Below are 14,495 nucleotides of genomic sequence, written 5' to 3'. Positions count from 1 at the left end.
TCACTGAGGGCCCATTTTCTGTGGGGTCCCTGAGAAACAGGGAGCAGGGTCCAGGTCTGGTTATTGCAGTGACTTTCATGGATCTGGATTTCAAGGCTTGCAGATGAACAGAGAATTAGACCTGTTTTCTTAACAGGGGGCTGACTGTGTAACAGTCTCCTAAAATCCAGTCTCAAAGATAAGATGACTTGCACAAGATTACACAAATCATCTGTAGCCAAACCTGGAACAGGGTCTTCATCTGCCACTGACGTACCTTGACTGCAAAGTGATCCTTCCTCGTAGGACCTACACATAGTGATGTGATGAGAGGATGATACTTTTTTATGGTCAGATGAAAGATTTAACAACCTCTGTGTGACAACATCTACCAAGCAAGGAAGCACTTATTTTTTTAACCCACAGTGGTTTTGGGGACAGAAGGGCAGGCAGGGGGTCAATGAGGCAGCAGAACATGATGCTTGCAGAATGGTGGTGGGGTGGGCTTGGGGGATTCCTCCTCCTGTCGCTTGACTAACGTTACTTTTCTCTGTCTGAAGGACGGCATGAACTGGGTGTGCAAAAATGTCAGTACTAAGAAGAAGTAAAGCGTTCTGAGCTGCATGGAAATGGAGGAGCGGTGGGAGCAGAATTCTAGCCTGAAAACACTAATTTGCTGCTTTCTGACCAAATGTTTTTCCATCTGTGCACAGCTACAGCTGTTAAAAGAAAAAAAAAAAGAGAGAAAAAAGGGAGCAACGTTGGTTTAAACCTACTGCTGGATTTGGAACTTGACCTGCTCTTTAGTATCAATTTTTTTATCCCAATAAAGGAATTACATATTTCCTCCCTATGCATAAGTAGTATTAAATGTCTGTTTAGCAAGCAAGTTTGTAAGCAGAAGCAAGACTGATTCAGTGTGGAGCAGAGGGAGTGGTGAGTTTCTGTAGTGGCTTAGATGCATAGGAGCTGCCCTAATAGGCGCGGTTGCTGAGGACACGCTCGGCATCAGTCACAGCTTCCCCTCAGTGACAGATAAAATGCAGTTGTGTTACCAATTGTGGGTAGTTTCTTAAAATAAAGCTGCTAAGGAGTCATTTGTGTAACAAGGGTAGAAGACTTCCACATATTCCTATAGCCATAAAAGAGGAGTTTGATGATAACGAGGCACTGTTGCATTGCGACACCGCTGTAGAAGGGAGAGAAGGGTTATATGTGTATAATTGAGGCTCTTTGCAGTTGGAATAATGCAGGATGAGCGTGCCTAGGGCTTTTCTCGCAGCTGAAGGAGAATTTAGCCCAGCATTTCACCTTGAGCCAGCAAAAATGTTACTCCTCCGTTCAATAAGTTCCATATGTAAGATTAGTCTTCATGTTGAACAATCCCTGTTAATTTTCCCTTGATGTTAAGGCAACTCTGCAGGAAAATGCAATTAAGTCCATGATTACTTTCTAGAATGAGATATCAGGTCCCAGGTTTCCTTCTTTGAAATGTGCAAAATGTATTCTCCTACCCTACCAGCTCAGCATGCCTTGCCTGGCTCTTCCAGGGCCTCGGGGGACTGCCCGACAGCAGGCTGCCTGTCCAATGCCTGAGGTGCCCCAGCCTGGTGCTGGCTGTGGATTGCCCAGGTGGAGGCTGAGGATCCTGGTGAACAGCAGATGGGAAGTGCTCTGTAAAACGACCATTCATTCTTCCCCGGGCTGGCTTCCCTTTAAAAGGACACAGTTGCTTAAATGGGAAAGAGAATGTGATTTCCACCTCCTCCCCAATTCAAATCTAGCCCCACACTGACAGGGGAGCGGGAGCGATTAGCACGCCGAAGTAGCCATGTCCTGCATGAAGCGAGCTTGGTGACTCCTGGGCCAGTTTCTAATGCACAGATGGTAGAATAATCCCACTGCCCTGCTTGCCAGCTTTGTTTGCTGCCTGCCTGCGAAAGGCCAGAGAATGACTGGGGACTGCCTTACCCCTTCCACCTCCTGGAGACGGACGGTGGCGCAGGATGGGAGAGCTGCATGTACTAAAGCATGTGGCTTTACCACGCCTCAGCGAGTTGACTCATGGACCCAGGCAGACGGCTGACACCCCTGGAGCTCCCAGCTCTTTTCTCCTCCCTTCCCCTGGACATCTCCACCTCACGGCACAAACATCTGCACTGTACGTGAAGCAGCCCCTGGCTGTCTGTGTGTTGCAGCCTGGCATATTAAAATCAGCTGGGGCACATTCCAGGTCCCCCCATACATCAGGATGTACAGTAGCGGTTCAGGGATGATCTGTGTGTAGTTCAGCTGTCTTTGCTGTGGCTGGGGGCACAGGGACAGCTGGGACAGCAACTGCTTTAGCAATCCAACTTTAATCTGCCTGTGTCCGTGAGTCAGCACCCTCCGAGTGCATCTGTCTCCAGCAGGGAGGCAGGACACGCATGCCGGAGTAGCAGAGCCTTGCTTTAAAAACCAGACGACCGGGGAGCGGGGTGCGGGGGAAGAGCGGGCTCAAGTGAGCTGTTAAGCAATCGCTAATGACAAAGTGACACAGCTCCGGCTTTGCATGGATTGAGTAAGGAGTCATAAGATGAGATGTTCATTTAAATGCAGCTTGCTCGGTAACTTCCCAGCTGTGCAGGCTTATCGGGAACTCTGCAAATTTGAGTATGGCATGTTCCTGGGTCAGTCCAAGGAGGAGAAATTCATCCCAGCATCACCTTTTCCTTGCAAATAATGCATTTGCCTGATGCAAGCAATGTAAAGAATTACAACCCTTTCCTGTGGGCAGACTTGTGCTGGCTGAGTGGCAGAGCTTTGTGACAGATAGTCCCCAAGCTTTGGATTTGCCCACATTGCAGTGGGACACATTTGCCCGCAGATGCAGAGGGAAATGCTCAGATATCTCTCCTCTGGCCCGGGCAGGACAGGGCAGAGCACCCTTTGGAGCTCAGGCTTTGATCTTTCACACTTGCATGGGACTTGAGTTGGTGCTTTCCTGCTCCTTACTCTTTTAGCAGTGGAAAACTTAGTCTGTGACACTGCACCAGTTCCACAGTTGGCTTCCTGGAGCTGAAAAGAATCCAGGAGGGTAATGTGGTTTTTTAAAGTCTCATGTTGGTTAAACTTGGAAATATGTGTAAAATAAATATGTAGTAATTTTCCTATCACTTTAGTTGGGAAGGAAAAATTGCCTTATTGAACTCAGGATCCAGAAATATTTGCTGGCTCATTCATTATGTTTACTTGTAGCCACACATATTGGCTGCTTGCATCTGTACCTGCCAGAGTGTCACCTGTAACCCAGTAGTTAATTTGGTTTTCCCGTGCCAGGTGGTAAGAGAGGAAGACCGTGATAGAGTGAGCTGTGCTGGGAGGATGGAGGTGGGGAGTTAAAATGACCATGTCTTAAGTATATCATCCTACAGTGATGGCTGTAAATGTTTGTTGTATTGTAAACGTTTCTCTGTGCAACCTGGTGAAAATGTGTAAGAATTTGAGGTTCTGTTCACTTGCTCCTCCTTATCTGAATGTATTTACATCTGCTATGGCCTCTGCAGGGCTCTCTGCCCTGGGCAGCACCTGGCTGAAAACCACCTGGACAAGTGTCTGGGGCCAGCCAGAAACGCCTGCCAGCGATCAGTGCAGCCGCTGCCGCTGTGCCAGCCCTCAGCCCCGCCCTGGTTTGTGGCACACGCAGGGCTCTGTCCTTCCAGCGCTGTCAGCTTCGCCCTCCTTTAAACTGAGGCGGGGGGAACCAGGCGGCTCCTTGCTATGGGGGGAGCTCTGCCACACGTCCCATCAATTCCTGGATTTTTTAGCCAGGAGGGACCGTTGTGTTCCTGTTTCCTGACCTCCCGCGTAACGCAGCCCGTGAAACCCCTCCCGCCGTGGTGACCCGCGGCTGAGCTGAGCCCCTGTGGTAGGAAGAAGCCCCGCCGTGATTTAAAGGCTCCGAGTGACAGGCAGACCTCGGGACGTTTGTCACAGGGGTTAATTCCCTTCCCATGCTTCACTTTCACATCATTAAATCTGGTTCTACCTTTGCGATAGATGAAAGAAGCCTCTCCTGCTCCTGCCCCGTTCGTTCCCTGGAGGGGAGAGGTGCCGGAGAAGTGAAATTCTCCAAGGGCATGTCAGAAAACCTGAGTCCAAGCCCCTGCTCTGATGTGAGTGGGGTGTGGGGACTCATGTCCTCCTCCAGCTGTGGCCGTGTCCTCCGCTGCAGCTTCGCTGGAGAATGTCTCTCCTGCCCTTGGAGGATGCTTGCCAAAGCCTCTTGCAACCTTCTTCCATTTGCCCACTACCTATGATATTTCTTGCAGATTAATGACTTCTCCCTCTGTCAAAACTATAACTGGTCACCAGACTCTTTTTATGAAGTGTACTGGGATGAGACCAGCCCACTCCGACATGCTCACTCTTCTCCAAAAGCAAAAGATGGCGGCTGTTGCATTCCCTGGGCCGGCCAGGTCCACGCAAGCTCTTTCTTTTATGTTCCCTTTTTGTATTTCACCAAAAAGGGATATTTGCAATATCTGCTCATGTTGTTACTCAGTGTATAATTTAGATGTCTTTGTCAAAAAAAAAAAGGAAATAAATTAAAATTTAGTAGAAAGACAACTGGTGTTTGGGGGTGATCCTTTTTTCTTCAGCAGGTTCATCTTCTGCCAGGATTGTCTCTTCCCAAGGAACTTCCAGTCAGGTCACAAAGCTGCTCTTCCATTGCTCCAGTCGCACCACCAGAAATGATTGCTGGTACTAGAAGTGATCAAAACTGTTGAAGAAGCCTTTTTCCTTTGGATTTTCAGTATTCTAAAGCTATCAGAGAAGTCAGCCAGAGAGAAAGGGAAACTCTGGGAGGACCTTCTTTTTTCAAAAATTGTGTTGTAGGTTAAAAAAAGCATGTCGTGAAACACATTCTCTACTGACCTGGCAGGAAAAGGGAAGGGGAAAAAGAAAAGCAGCAAACTCTTTGGGTTTGGTTCGGTGAAATGAGGTTGGGAGGGGGTTAGGAGGGAGGGAAGCAAATCTGTTGCTTTCCAGCTAATCTGACTCATTACTGTTCCTGCAACACCCAGATGGGCCAAAAAGCAAGAAACTGTTAGAACTCTTAAAAGCATCAGGTTCCTCCCTGCACAGTCACAGTCAGGATGCCTGGAAGGCTGTCAGAGCCACTGGAAAAAAAACATTATAGATGGTCACACTTTACCTTCTTTTCTCTTTTTTTTAAGGCACGCTTTATACTCAGTCCTGGTATTTTTTCAGGAAAGTAGGAAATACTTTTTCATCTTGTTTGCCTAATGGATTGGATGTGAAAAATATTTCTCTGGCAAGTGAACACCCTGAGAGTTGTTTGACTTGTCACAGCGTTATGTATCGGCCCCTGCGGCCCCCGGGCCCCGAATGGCTGCGCTTCCCCTCTCCTGCTGCTGTTTGGGGTGGGATGTGGTAATTTATGGGGAGGCTGCGTGTGACCTTGCGTGCGTCTGCTGGAGTGAGCCGCGGGTCCCTTCCCTGCACAAGCCCCGCTTTACAGCCGCATGATGAATTTAGTGCTCCCGAAAGGACAAGGAACCGAGCAGATTGGGCGTGGGGAGGAGGAAAAAAGAAAATAATAATCTGCAGCCTGCAGGAGAAAAAAACACTGAGATTTTTGTTCCTCTTTGACCAGTATTTCCCTGTTTATGGCCTCGCAGCCCCGGACGCCCGCCTTTATCGGAGCAGAGGAGTGCTCTGTGGCCGCAGAGCCGGATATTTCAGCCTCCGTGTTCTCGCTGCGTTGGCATTCCCAGCCCGGCCGTGCTCAGCTGGGACACGTTGGAGCGGGGCAGCTGGACTGATGGCCACGGCCGTGCTCCCGCCCACCCACCTGGGCTCCCACCCAGGCGCTGGCTGAAGCTTTTTTCATTTTATTTTGTTTTGTTTAAGTGGAAACAAGCTCGCACTGCAGCCTCGTGATTGGCTTCTGCCAAAATGGCAGCTTCGGGCTCAGTTGGCTGAATTTGGGCTTGTTGGATTTTTTATTGCAATCTGTTCACTTTTTACCCTTCCCAGCACCAATTGGAAGCAAAACTTCTAAAGCTGTGGTCAGGCTGTGCCGGTGCTGGGAGATGCTGTGAAAGGCTTGCTGGAAACAGCATGGGGTGGGGGGTGCCTCCTCTGCATTTCCTATGTATCTGTCTGAGTGACATGAGTATCTGTATCATTTTTAATGGGAAAAGGGAAAAAAAAATCACATTCAGAAGAGGAAGGGTTGGAAGGATCCTCTTTGCTTGCAACGTTCCATGACTGCCTGTCTCTGAGCTGCAGCCCTCCGAGCGGCACAGTCAGCCAGCCAAACACAGCCTGAAGTAAATAACCCTCAGAGGAAGGGGAACTGGCAGGTGGGTTAGGCCCCAAGTCCGAGCTGCATTAGGAGCTGGCAGGAACGCCCTGCAAGTAAATCACCTGGATGAGAGATATTTTTAAATAGAACATGTCCTTGCTGCTTGGCTTTGCAACATTTGTGCTACCAATGGGAGCCACAGCCTGCATGCTTTAATGCTTCTCTGTCTGGCAGGAGCTTGGGGTGCTGAGGGGGACGCTGTTGGGGACAGTGGGTTCCCCCCTGCCAAGAGCATCACTGTGGGCTAGGACACTGTGCTGTCCCCAGCCTGCGACAGCTGGGTCCCAACTGACAAGACAAAGCCCAGCGTCTTGGGGTGGCTGAGCCAGCTGTCCTGCCCTGGCTCCATCACCCTCCCTGATGTCAGACAGGAGGATTTATATGTATTTTGGGTTCATTTTTATAGCTGGCACCTGTGAGGCCAAAGCCGGGAAGGGATAAGCGAAGGGGCCTTGCTGTGAGGGGCTGTGTTGGTGGCAGGGGCATGGAGAGCTGCCCTGGGGTACGGCGAGATGGGCATGGCAGCCTCTCTGCACCTGGGGACAGCGCTCGGGTCTGGGACTGGGCAGAGAGCTGGGCCTGGCTGGCGGCTGCTTTGGGAGCTGGGGCAGGAGCTGCAGCTCTCACAGCCCGGGGGGGTTGGGAGGGGCCCTGAATTGGGTGCATTCAGCGTGGCACAGCTGGTGTGGGCTGCGGGGCGGGGGGGCTGCAGTTGCTCCTGACACTTTTGCCTCTGAATGTGATGATAAACTCCCTTTCCCGATTAGCGCTGATCCCTCTGCCTCCAAAACAGTTGGCCCTAATGAACATACGGCCCAACAGCTGTAAGCGGTTATACATATGCATGGATATATATATTTATCCCCCCCCAGCCCATCCATATATACTGGAGATCACAGCTGTTGCTATTCTTCCTTGCAATGCAGATCAGACGCTCTCTCTCTTTGGAGTCTTACTTGACCTATTTTGCAGGCGCAAGATTTTTTGTGATGATGATTTCCCCAGTTGGTGCTTTTGATTCTGCCTGAAACATCTTGATTGAAGGCAAACAATGGCAGCTCCGGCAGCCGGCAGCGCCCCGCACCCACGCGCCGCCCCGGCCCCGCCAGCCACCACGCGCCGGGGGGGCCCGCACAGCCCCATCCCATCCCATCCTCTGGTGCCACTGCCCTGTGCCCGCGGGACACGGCTCTGCCACCGGCCCGCCATCCAGGCCATGCAGCCTCGACCTTGAGGCTTGTCTGGTGTCCCCATCCTCTGCCCGCCTGCCCCTTCTCAGCCCTGAGCCTCTTCCCGCCAGCTGGAAACTGCTCCACCACCCCAAAATCTTGCAAATCATGGTGGTGATGTCCCTTGGGGTCCCAGCCATAAGACCAGAGGGGGAGACGGTGCCAGAGCTGGCAGGAATATCAAAACCCCAGTGGCTGCTGTGCAGCATCCCATGGGTGATGGACACCTTTGAAGTGCAGTCTCCAGTGACCCCCTGCCTCTGCTCACTGCTTAACACAAACTTTCGGGGCTGCGAGGGAGACTCCCATGTCCCTGCAGCCCTCCCTGTCCACACAGGGTGCCCCAAAGAAGGGCCTCAAAGCCACCACATCCTGGCAAGGAAAAGCGGCCATCCGGGCGCACACAAAGCCATTTCTTGTTTGGCATTTTTGTTTGAAGTGTGTCCTTCATCTGGGTTTCTACAGCAACTGGGAAGTTGCTATCCTGGCCCGGCTGGAGGGACTGAAGCAGCCAGGGGAACAGAGCAGGAGGGCAGGAGGCAAGGATTGAGGGCAGGAAGGGAAGAAGCAAAAAATCAAGTTTCTGAGAAGTGGGGCTGTATTTTCCACCTCCATCTTGGAGGAAAATACAGCAGCTGGGACAGGATTCCAACTCTATCCCTGCCCCTCTGTCTCCAGAGGCAGTGCAGCCAGCTGGGGCCAAATCAGGGGGTGTAAAACAAGCAGCTTTTAGGATCCCTTCAGGTAAAGAGTAGTCTGCTGTGTCCCACATTGGCTGGCCCTGGCATGGCTGCATTCTCTTAGCCCCTGTGCCAGCCTGGGTTAAAATGAAACACACTTTTCTAAGAAGAAAGCAACAAAACCCAATGAAACTCCAGTGGTTCATCTTAGGCAGTGAGTCTTTTCATTTGTTCATTATGAGATAATACCCAAATCTGGCTAATTAATATTCCTGCATATTTTCCAAGGGGTGATGAGGTATCTTAAACATCTCGTGGAGATGGGCTTTCATATTTATAAGGTTGATGTGCAAACTTAAATTGACACTGTCTAAATATACCCTCATGTTTAAGCATGCGGCTTTCTCTCCCAAGGCAGCAAGGGCTTTCCTGGGGTGCACACCCTGGCTGGAAGTGGGACCTGGGGCTCTGTGGGTGAGAGAGCTGCCCAAAAAGGCTCCTGCGAGGCAGGGTGTGATGTTGTGTGATCCATCATTCCATAAAGATTGGGATTTGTGTTTGCTTTGGTAACAGAACAGAGCACAACAGGCACTGACCCAGTGGGGTCAGTGGTGCTTCGGGGTGAAGGATCAGCGTGAGCACCCACACAGCCGGACGTGCTGATGGGTACCAGGCAGGGCCTGCAGCTTCCTGCAGAAACCCTTCTCCAAGGTTAAAAATAGGAATGGGTTGAAAACTGAAAGCCTGGTTTGCGTTCGCCCTCATTATGTTGATTGCTTATTTACATGTATGCAAATGGAGGAAGAGGCAGCAGCTCCTCCACCTGGGGACCCCTTGGCACAGGAGACCGTAAAGCCCACCAGGTAAATCCCTGCTGAGGGCTGGGCCACGGGGCTGTGGCCCCTTCCCAGGATCACCCTGAAAGCGAAGCATCAGCCCCTCTTGCCGTGCCGATCCAAGGGCTGAGCCTCGTGCTGAGGCCAGTGGCCAGTGGCACGGTGGTTACAGCAGCCATTGCCTCCCCCCTACCCTGCTCCACCAGATGTGCGTGTCCAGCTCCAGCTGTTCCCCATCAGCCTCCCCCGTGCAGCACCGCCAGCTCCGGGATCCTTTTTCCACCAGGCCCCTTGTCCTTCATCAGACACCAATTTGGTCTCGCCCAGCTGCTCATTTTTCTTTCCGCCGTGTGACATGTTTTCACCTGGCTCCTAATCCGTCTCTTTCCATTCACAACTCGAGCTGTTTATGGATGTGCCTCTGCTCCCCCTGCTCTCCCCACCCCCCGGACAGAGCCATCCATCAATAAAACCCCACTGTGCCCCTGAGCCTCAGCGCTTCCCCTCCCAGGACACCAATATCCCAACAGCCATGGGCACACATTCCTCCTGCTGCTCCATGGGGTGATCCCATGGGGCCATTGCTTTCCTCCTCGCCCTCAGCAGCACATGGGGCTTGATGGCACTGATGGTCCTGGAAGCTGAGGCACCCAGGACACCAGGGGACTCTTCCTTGATGGGGGGCAAGAGAGGGGCTGTGGCCCCTCTGCTCGGTATGGGCACCCACTCTTTTAGGGCTGATCCCTCCAGCGAAGGTGTGGGGTGAGAGTGGCCCATGGTGGGGACAGTCCTAGCTCTTGGGGGTCACCCTGAAGGAGGGGGGGCTGTGCCTGTGTCTCCCCATAGTAGGTGACAGGTGCTTTAATGCCTGGGGTGGCAGCTGCTGCTGTCACAGGAGGAGGCAGCTGTGCCAAGGAGGAAGAGTTTGATGATGAGGAGGACAGCTGGGCAGTCAAACCTAGAGGCACCAAGCATAGGGGCCATAGCTGGGGAGTGCCCTGGGGTGGGGGGTGGCCCAGGCTGTGCATCAGGGACCCTCCTCCACAGGGAGGGACATCACTCATCTGGCCTGTATCCTCATCACCCAGGGCTCCTCTACCCCCCAGCAGCCGGCCCTGTGAATGTGGAAGGGAGACATCACGGGATCCCTGTGGAGGTTGAGAGCATCCTGCTCCCTTCTGCCACCCTGGAGTGCTTTGCTTTTGACTGAGAAGCAAACCCCCAAATATCCCAATGGACGGGGGGTTTCCTGAAGAGCCCGAGCAGGAGAGGGTTGAGAAAAACCCAGCAGGACAGCAGGGCTGAGCTGCCAGGCTCTGCAGCCTGTGCGTACAAGAACACACAGGGGCAAGAGATACTGGCCCCCGAACCGAACACTGCCTGCGAACTTGTCCAGGGTTGTGCTGCCACCTCTGTTGGAATGGAATGGGAGGAGTTAGTGAGAGGGTCCCCCTCCCTTGAACCTACTGTTCCCCTCTTTCAGCTCACTGAGACTTTCTCCCCTTCCCAGTTCCCACTAAAGTAGCACAAGGGGAATTCAAACTGGAACTAAACCAGGGATGTTTTGCAACCAAGGAAAAAATAAAGCAAGCTGAACCTGAAGAGAGCAGTGGAAATCCCCTCCTGCCTCTAGGACACTGCTCTGTTTTATGAAGTCAGCCTCATTTTCCCCAGATGAAGATCACCCCTGCACAGTCCCAGCCAGGCCAGCCCAGGCCCCCACTGCACATCCTGGACAAAGGTTCCTCCTCGCCCTTCCCAGCCTTGGCTGGGCACAGAGGGTCCCCAAACCAGCCCGGGGTGCTGCCAGCACCCACAAAGCCCCAGGGGCAGCGGGGCTTTAGGTGGGGATGAAGGCTTAAGGGCTGGGTGCCTGGACAGCAGCACAGCTGGCATGGTGGATGCTGGCAGAGTCAGGAAAGCTGCTGCTGTCCCCAGCCCAGTCCCCATCCCACAATGGGGATTGTTCTGGAGCCCATGGGCAGGATGCGGCCTGGCCGGCTCCGTGCCTGACTCACATCCTCGCTGCCTGGGAGGGAGCTGGTGGAGAGCCCTTCCCACGGGGCTGGGACACGGCGTGGGCACTGGAGGGGACCCTGTCCGCACCTGGGACCCGCTGCTGCCCCATGGCCGAGCTGCTCCCTCCCAAGAGCCCCTCTGGAATCCCCTGCCATGGCCCGGGCCCTGCGGGACTGGGCAGTGTTTCCTGCCCAAAGCAGTCGGAGCCTCCCTCTGGAGCTGGCGTTCCCGGGGGAAGAGCTGCAGCAGAGCGAGGCATTTGCACTAAGTGATCACATTTATTTGAATATTTTGCGTGTGTGTGTGTGTGTGTGTGTGTGTGTCTAAAATTGGTTACAGAATAAATACCTGTGCCTTATAGCAGGAAGTCCACTTTTTTTTATACAAAGTGCTTGTTACAGGAAGTTGCATCAGCGATATGCAGGAGGGGAGTGCGTTTTGGTCACGCTTCCCCTCCTGAAAACTAGAACAGATTTTTTTTTAATTTATTTATTTGTGGTTTTTTGTAAAGTTTCTTTTCCCTTTTTTTTGTGCATTAAATTTCCTGCCATTGTGTATTTACAAATCTCTGAAAGAAGGAAAAAAATGCCAATATGCATGAGAAGTGGCCTTGTAACACAAAAAAAAAAAAATCAGCCTTTAAAAATAAAAAGTAACAAACCCAAAATCTACAAGTATCATTTCATACTGAATCAATGATAGATTTTTTCTTTTTTTTTCTTTTTAAAAAGGGAAAGAAAGGGGTGGGGAAAGGGGAAAAACTGAACCAAACCAGAAAAAATGAACTTGGAGAAATATGAAGAGAGAAGGTGCCATTGTCCCTTCTGAAGTTTTCCAAAGGCAGAGAGGAGCGAGGAAGAGCACAACGCACAGACCCAGATGTCCGACTGAAATCCCCATCAATTTCTTCTCGATAATTTCTCCCTCGTGTTTACCCAGCGAGGGGCAGGAAGGACTTCCAGAATTAAATAAAAAAAAGGCATTAAAATGAAAAAAAAATTATTTCATTTTTAAAGGATTAAAAAAAAAAAAAAAGGAGATATGATAGAACAACCCTCCCCAAAATCCTGGAGGGGTGTGAGGCAGGGAAAAAATTGGGTTTGATTTAAAAGGGGAGGGAAAAAAAAAAAAAGCCAAACCAAACCAGACTTTTCTCTCTGAACACGTCATCGAGCAGGACTCTCCAGAGAGTGTGACGGTTAACTGGTGACGTAGTGTTTGGCCGAGGGCTGCCCGTAGACCCTATAGAAATCCTGCCGCCCGTGCTGCTGGGATGCGTCAATCCATTCCCTCACGGCAAGTCCCGGGAGTGACTGGGGCACGGCGGGGGCGGGCGGCAGCGGGTGCGAGTACTCCTGCGACGACACTGTCCAGGGGAAGTGCCCCGAGCGCGGGTAGGGCTGGTGCCCGCTGTGGTTGGACACCGAGGAACAGTAACAGTTATCCACGGAGCAGACGAGGATTTTGCGCCCGCCGTACTGGGAGAGCACGGACTGCTGAGATGACGTGGTGTTGGGGTAGTGAGATGGGTTGAAGACGGAGCCCGAGTGCACCGGCTGCGGGCCGCTAGGAAGTCCAACTATGTGCTGCGTGGAGCTACAAGGCACCATGGCTTGTGCGGACTGCCCCTCGCCGGCCGAAGCGCCCTGGCTCATGTACTGGCTCGCCACAGTCCCGGACGATGGCTCGAGGAAGCTGCCCTCGGGAAAGGCGGTGGAGTGCTTGCGCTTCTCCGCGCCGGAGTTGCTGACGGTGCAGGGGTACATGGGGATGCTCTGCAGGAAGGGGACGGGGGTGCTCAGAGGACCTGTGGAGGGGAACAGGAGAGGGGGATTAGATTAAGCACAGCGTGGCGCAGCTCCAGGGTGCTCCGGCCCCAAGACCCACGTTCCAGCCCCACGTGTGCAGTGGCAAACCATGCACGCAGCCCTGTGCAGGTGGACTTGCAGATTCAGTTCTGGGCCCTTGGCAGCAGGCTCGGAGCAGCCCCGGGCACTGCTCTGCAAACAGCTCATGAACACAGTCCCTAACAGGAGCAGAGTGGGACAGCCTGGGGGATAAACACCAGTCCCCCAAGGAGAGGACTGGGAAGGCTCCACAGGACGTGGTTTGCTCCCAGGCATTGGCTGGGGGCTGTGGGACCATGCCAGTCCCTGGCTGTCCCTGCCCACATGCTGACCCCCATCTTTCCACTGACTTTTCCTGGCAATGGCCAAACCCCCAAAAGCTCTGTATTTCAGGGTTTTGTGTAACCCCAGAACACAGCTATTTCACAAGACAAGGAAAATGCCCTGGGGAGAGTCAGGAACTGGCTTGGTGACTCTCCCTGCTGACTGCAGAGGGGCTCCAAGGGGTCCCTGCCCCAAAGAGCTCTCCCCACCGTTTTGTACTGGGATCTGCAGGGCAGCCAGCTACGGATACAGGAGGTAGTGAGGTTCCATGCCCCTACACCTCTCAGGTTTCACCCACCTTCCAGCAACTTCCTCAGCTGCTTCTCCTTCTTGGCAATCTCGTTCAGGAAGAGCTTGGAGTTGAGGTGGCCGATTTTGGGTGGTGGCAGGCTGCCACCTGTACAGTTCTGAGTTCTGTTGGGGATGGCAGGCAGAGAGGTGTGAGTTACAGGGTGAACTCAGGAGAGGGACAGCTCCTCCACTGATGCACTCCTGGAGCCAAACCCCCTCCCCAGGGTAGAGGACAGAAGTGAGCTGGCTGTCTCTGGCAGGCAGGACCTTCCCTGTCCAGTTTTGCTTGAATGTCCCCTGCCAGGGCACACCTCCTGCAGTCCATGTCCCCACTGCATGGCCATCCCAGCTCATCTCTGCTCTGCTAGTGCTGCCTTTAACTCCCTGCCCTGCCTCTGCCCAGTGGAGCTGGATGGAGCTCTGCATCCCAACCCTGCTGGTCCCATCCTCTGCTCTTCCACAAGCACAACACTGAGATTCTCCTAGTCCACGGGGAGGACTCGATTCAATGGCTGCACGAGGGGATTTTTTCATCCTCACAGAGAGAGATAGGGAAGCTGAGCATGGCACATGCCTCTTCCAAACCCTGTAGCATCCCTGGCCCTGGTCTTCCTCTGGATATTGTGCTGCTGCCACCCCTGTGGACATGAACACACCCTTTTCCCCAAACACGTCTGTTCCGCAGCGCTTACCTGTCCATTAAGATTTTCACAGACTTGGTGTTCTAGAAGTGGAAGGAGAAGCTCTGGTCAGTAAGGCCAATCCCTGCCATAGTGGCCATGCCCCCTTTCAGTGTCAGCTTCCATGGCCCCCCAGGAGGGGACAGTCTGACCATGGGCACTGAGCCCCCTTTCCCCTGCATGGGCTGCTCCAGCCCCATCTCCAGCTGTGGCACCTCCTCATTTGAGACCAGCACT

General features: G+C 52.8%; 2 protein-coding genes across 2 annotated transcripts in view; one reads left to right on the top strand and one right to left on the bottom strand.

Moving 5' to 3' along the window:
- Positions 1 to 4,571, top strand: part of ARL3 (ADP ribosylation factor like GTPase 3) — a 30,147-nt gene extending 25,576 nt beyond the window's left edge. Inside the window, exon 6 of the mRNA XM_058810387.1 lies at positions 540 to 4,571. Coding sequence (XP_058666370.1) covers positions 540 to 587 — 48 coding nt within the window. The 3' untranslated portion in view covers positions 588 to 4,571. The remainder of the gene's footprint in view (positions 1 to 539) is intronic.
- A 6,809-nt stretch (positions 4,572 to 11,380) lies between these two features.
- Positions 11,381 to 14,495, bottom strand: part of TRIM8 (tripartite motif containing 8) — a 29,430-nt gene continuing 26,315 nt past the window's right edge. Inside the window, exons 5-7 of the mRNA XM_058810610.1 lie at positions 14,271 to 14,302; positions 13,586 to 13,701; positions 11,381 to 12,923 (exon numbers count right to left, since the gene is read on the bottom strand). Coding sequence (XP_058666593.1) covers positions 12,316 to 12,923; positions 13,586 to 13,701; positions 14,271 to 14,302 — 756 coding nt within the window. The 3' untranslated portion in view covers positions 11,381 to 12,315. The remainder of the gene's footprint in view (positions 12,924 to 13,585; positions 13,702 to 14,270; positions 14,303 to 14,495) is intronic.

This window comes from Ammospiza caudacuta, chromosome 9, assembly GCF_027887145.1.
Source record: "Ammospiza caudacuta isolate bAmmCau1 chromosome 9, bAmmCau1.pri, whole genome shotgun sequence".
Lineage (NCBI taxonomy): Eukaryota > Metazoa > Chordata > Aves > Passeriformes > Passerellidae > Ammospiza > Ammospiza caudacuta.
Note: the sequence above shows the minus strand (reverse complement) of the source record. Positions and strands in the feature narration are given on the sequence as shown.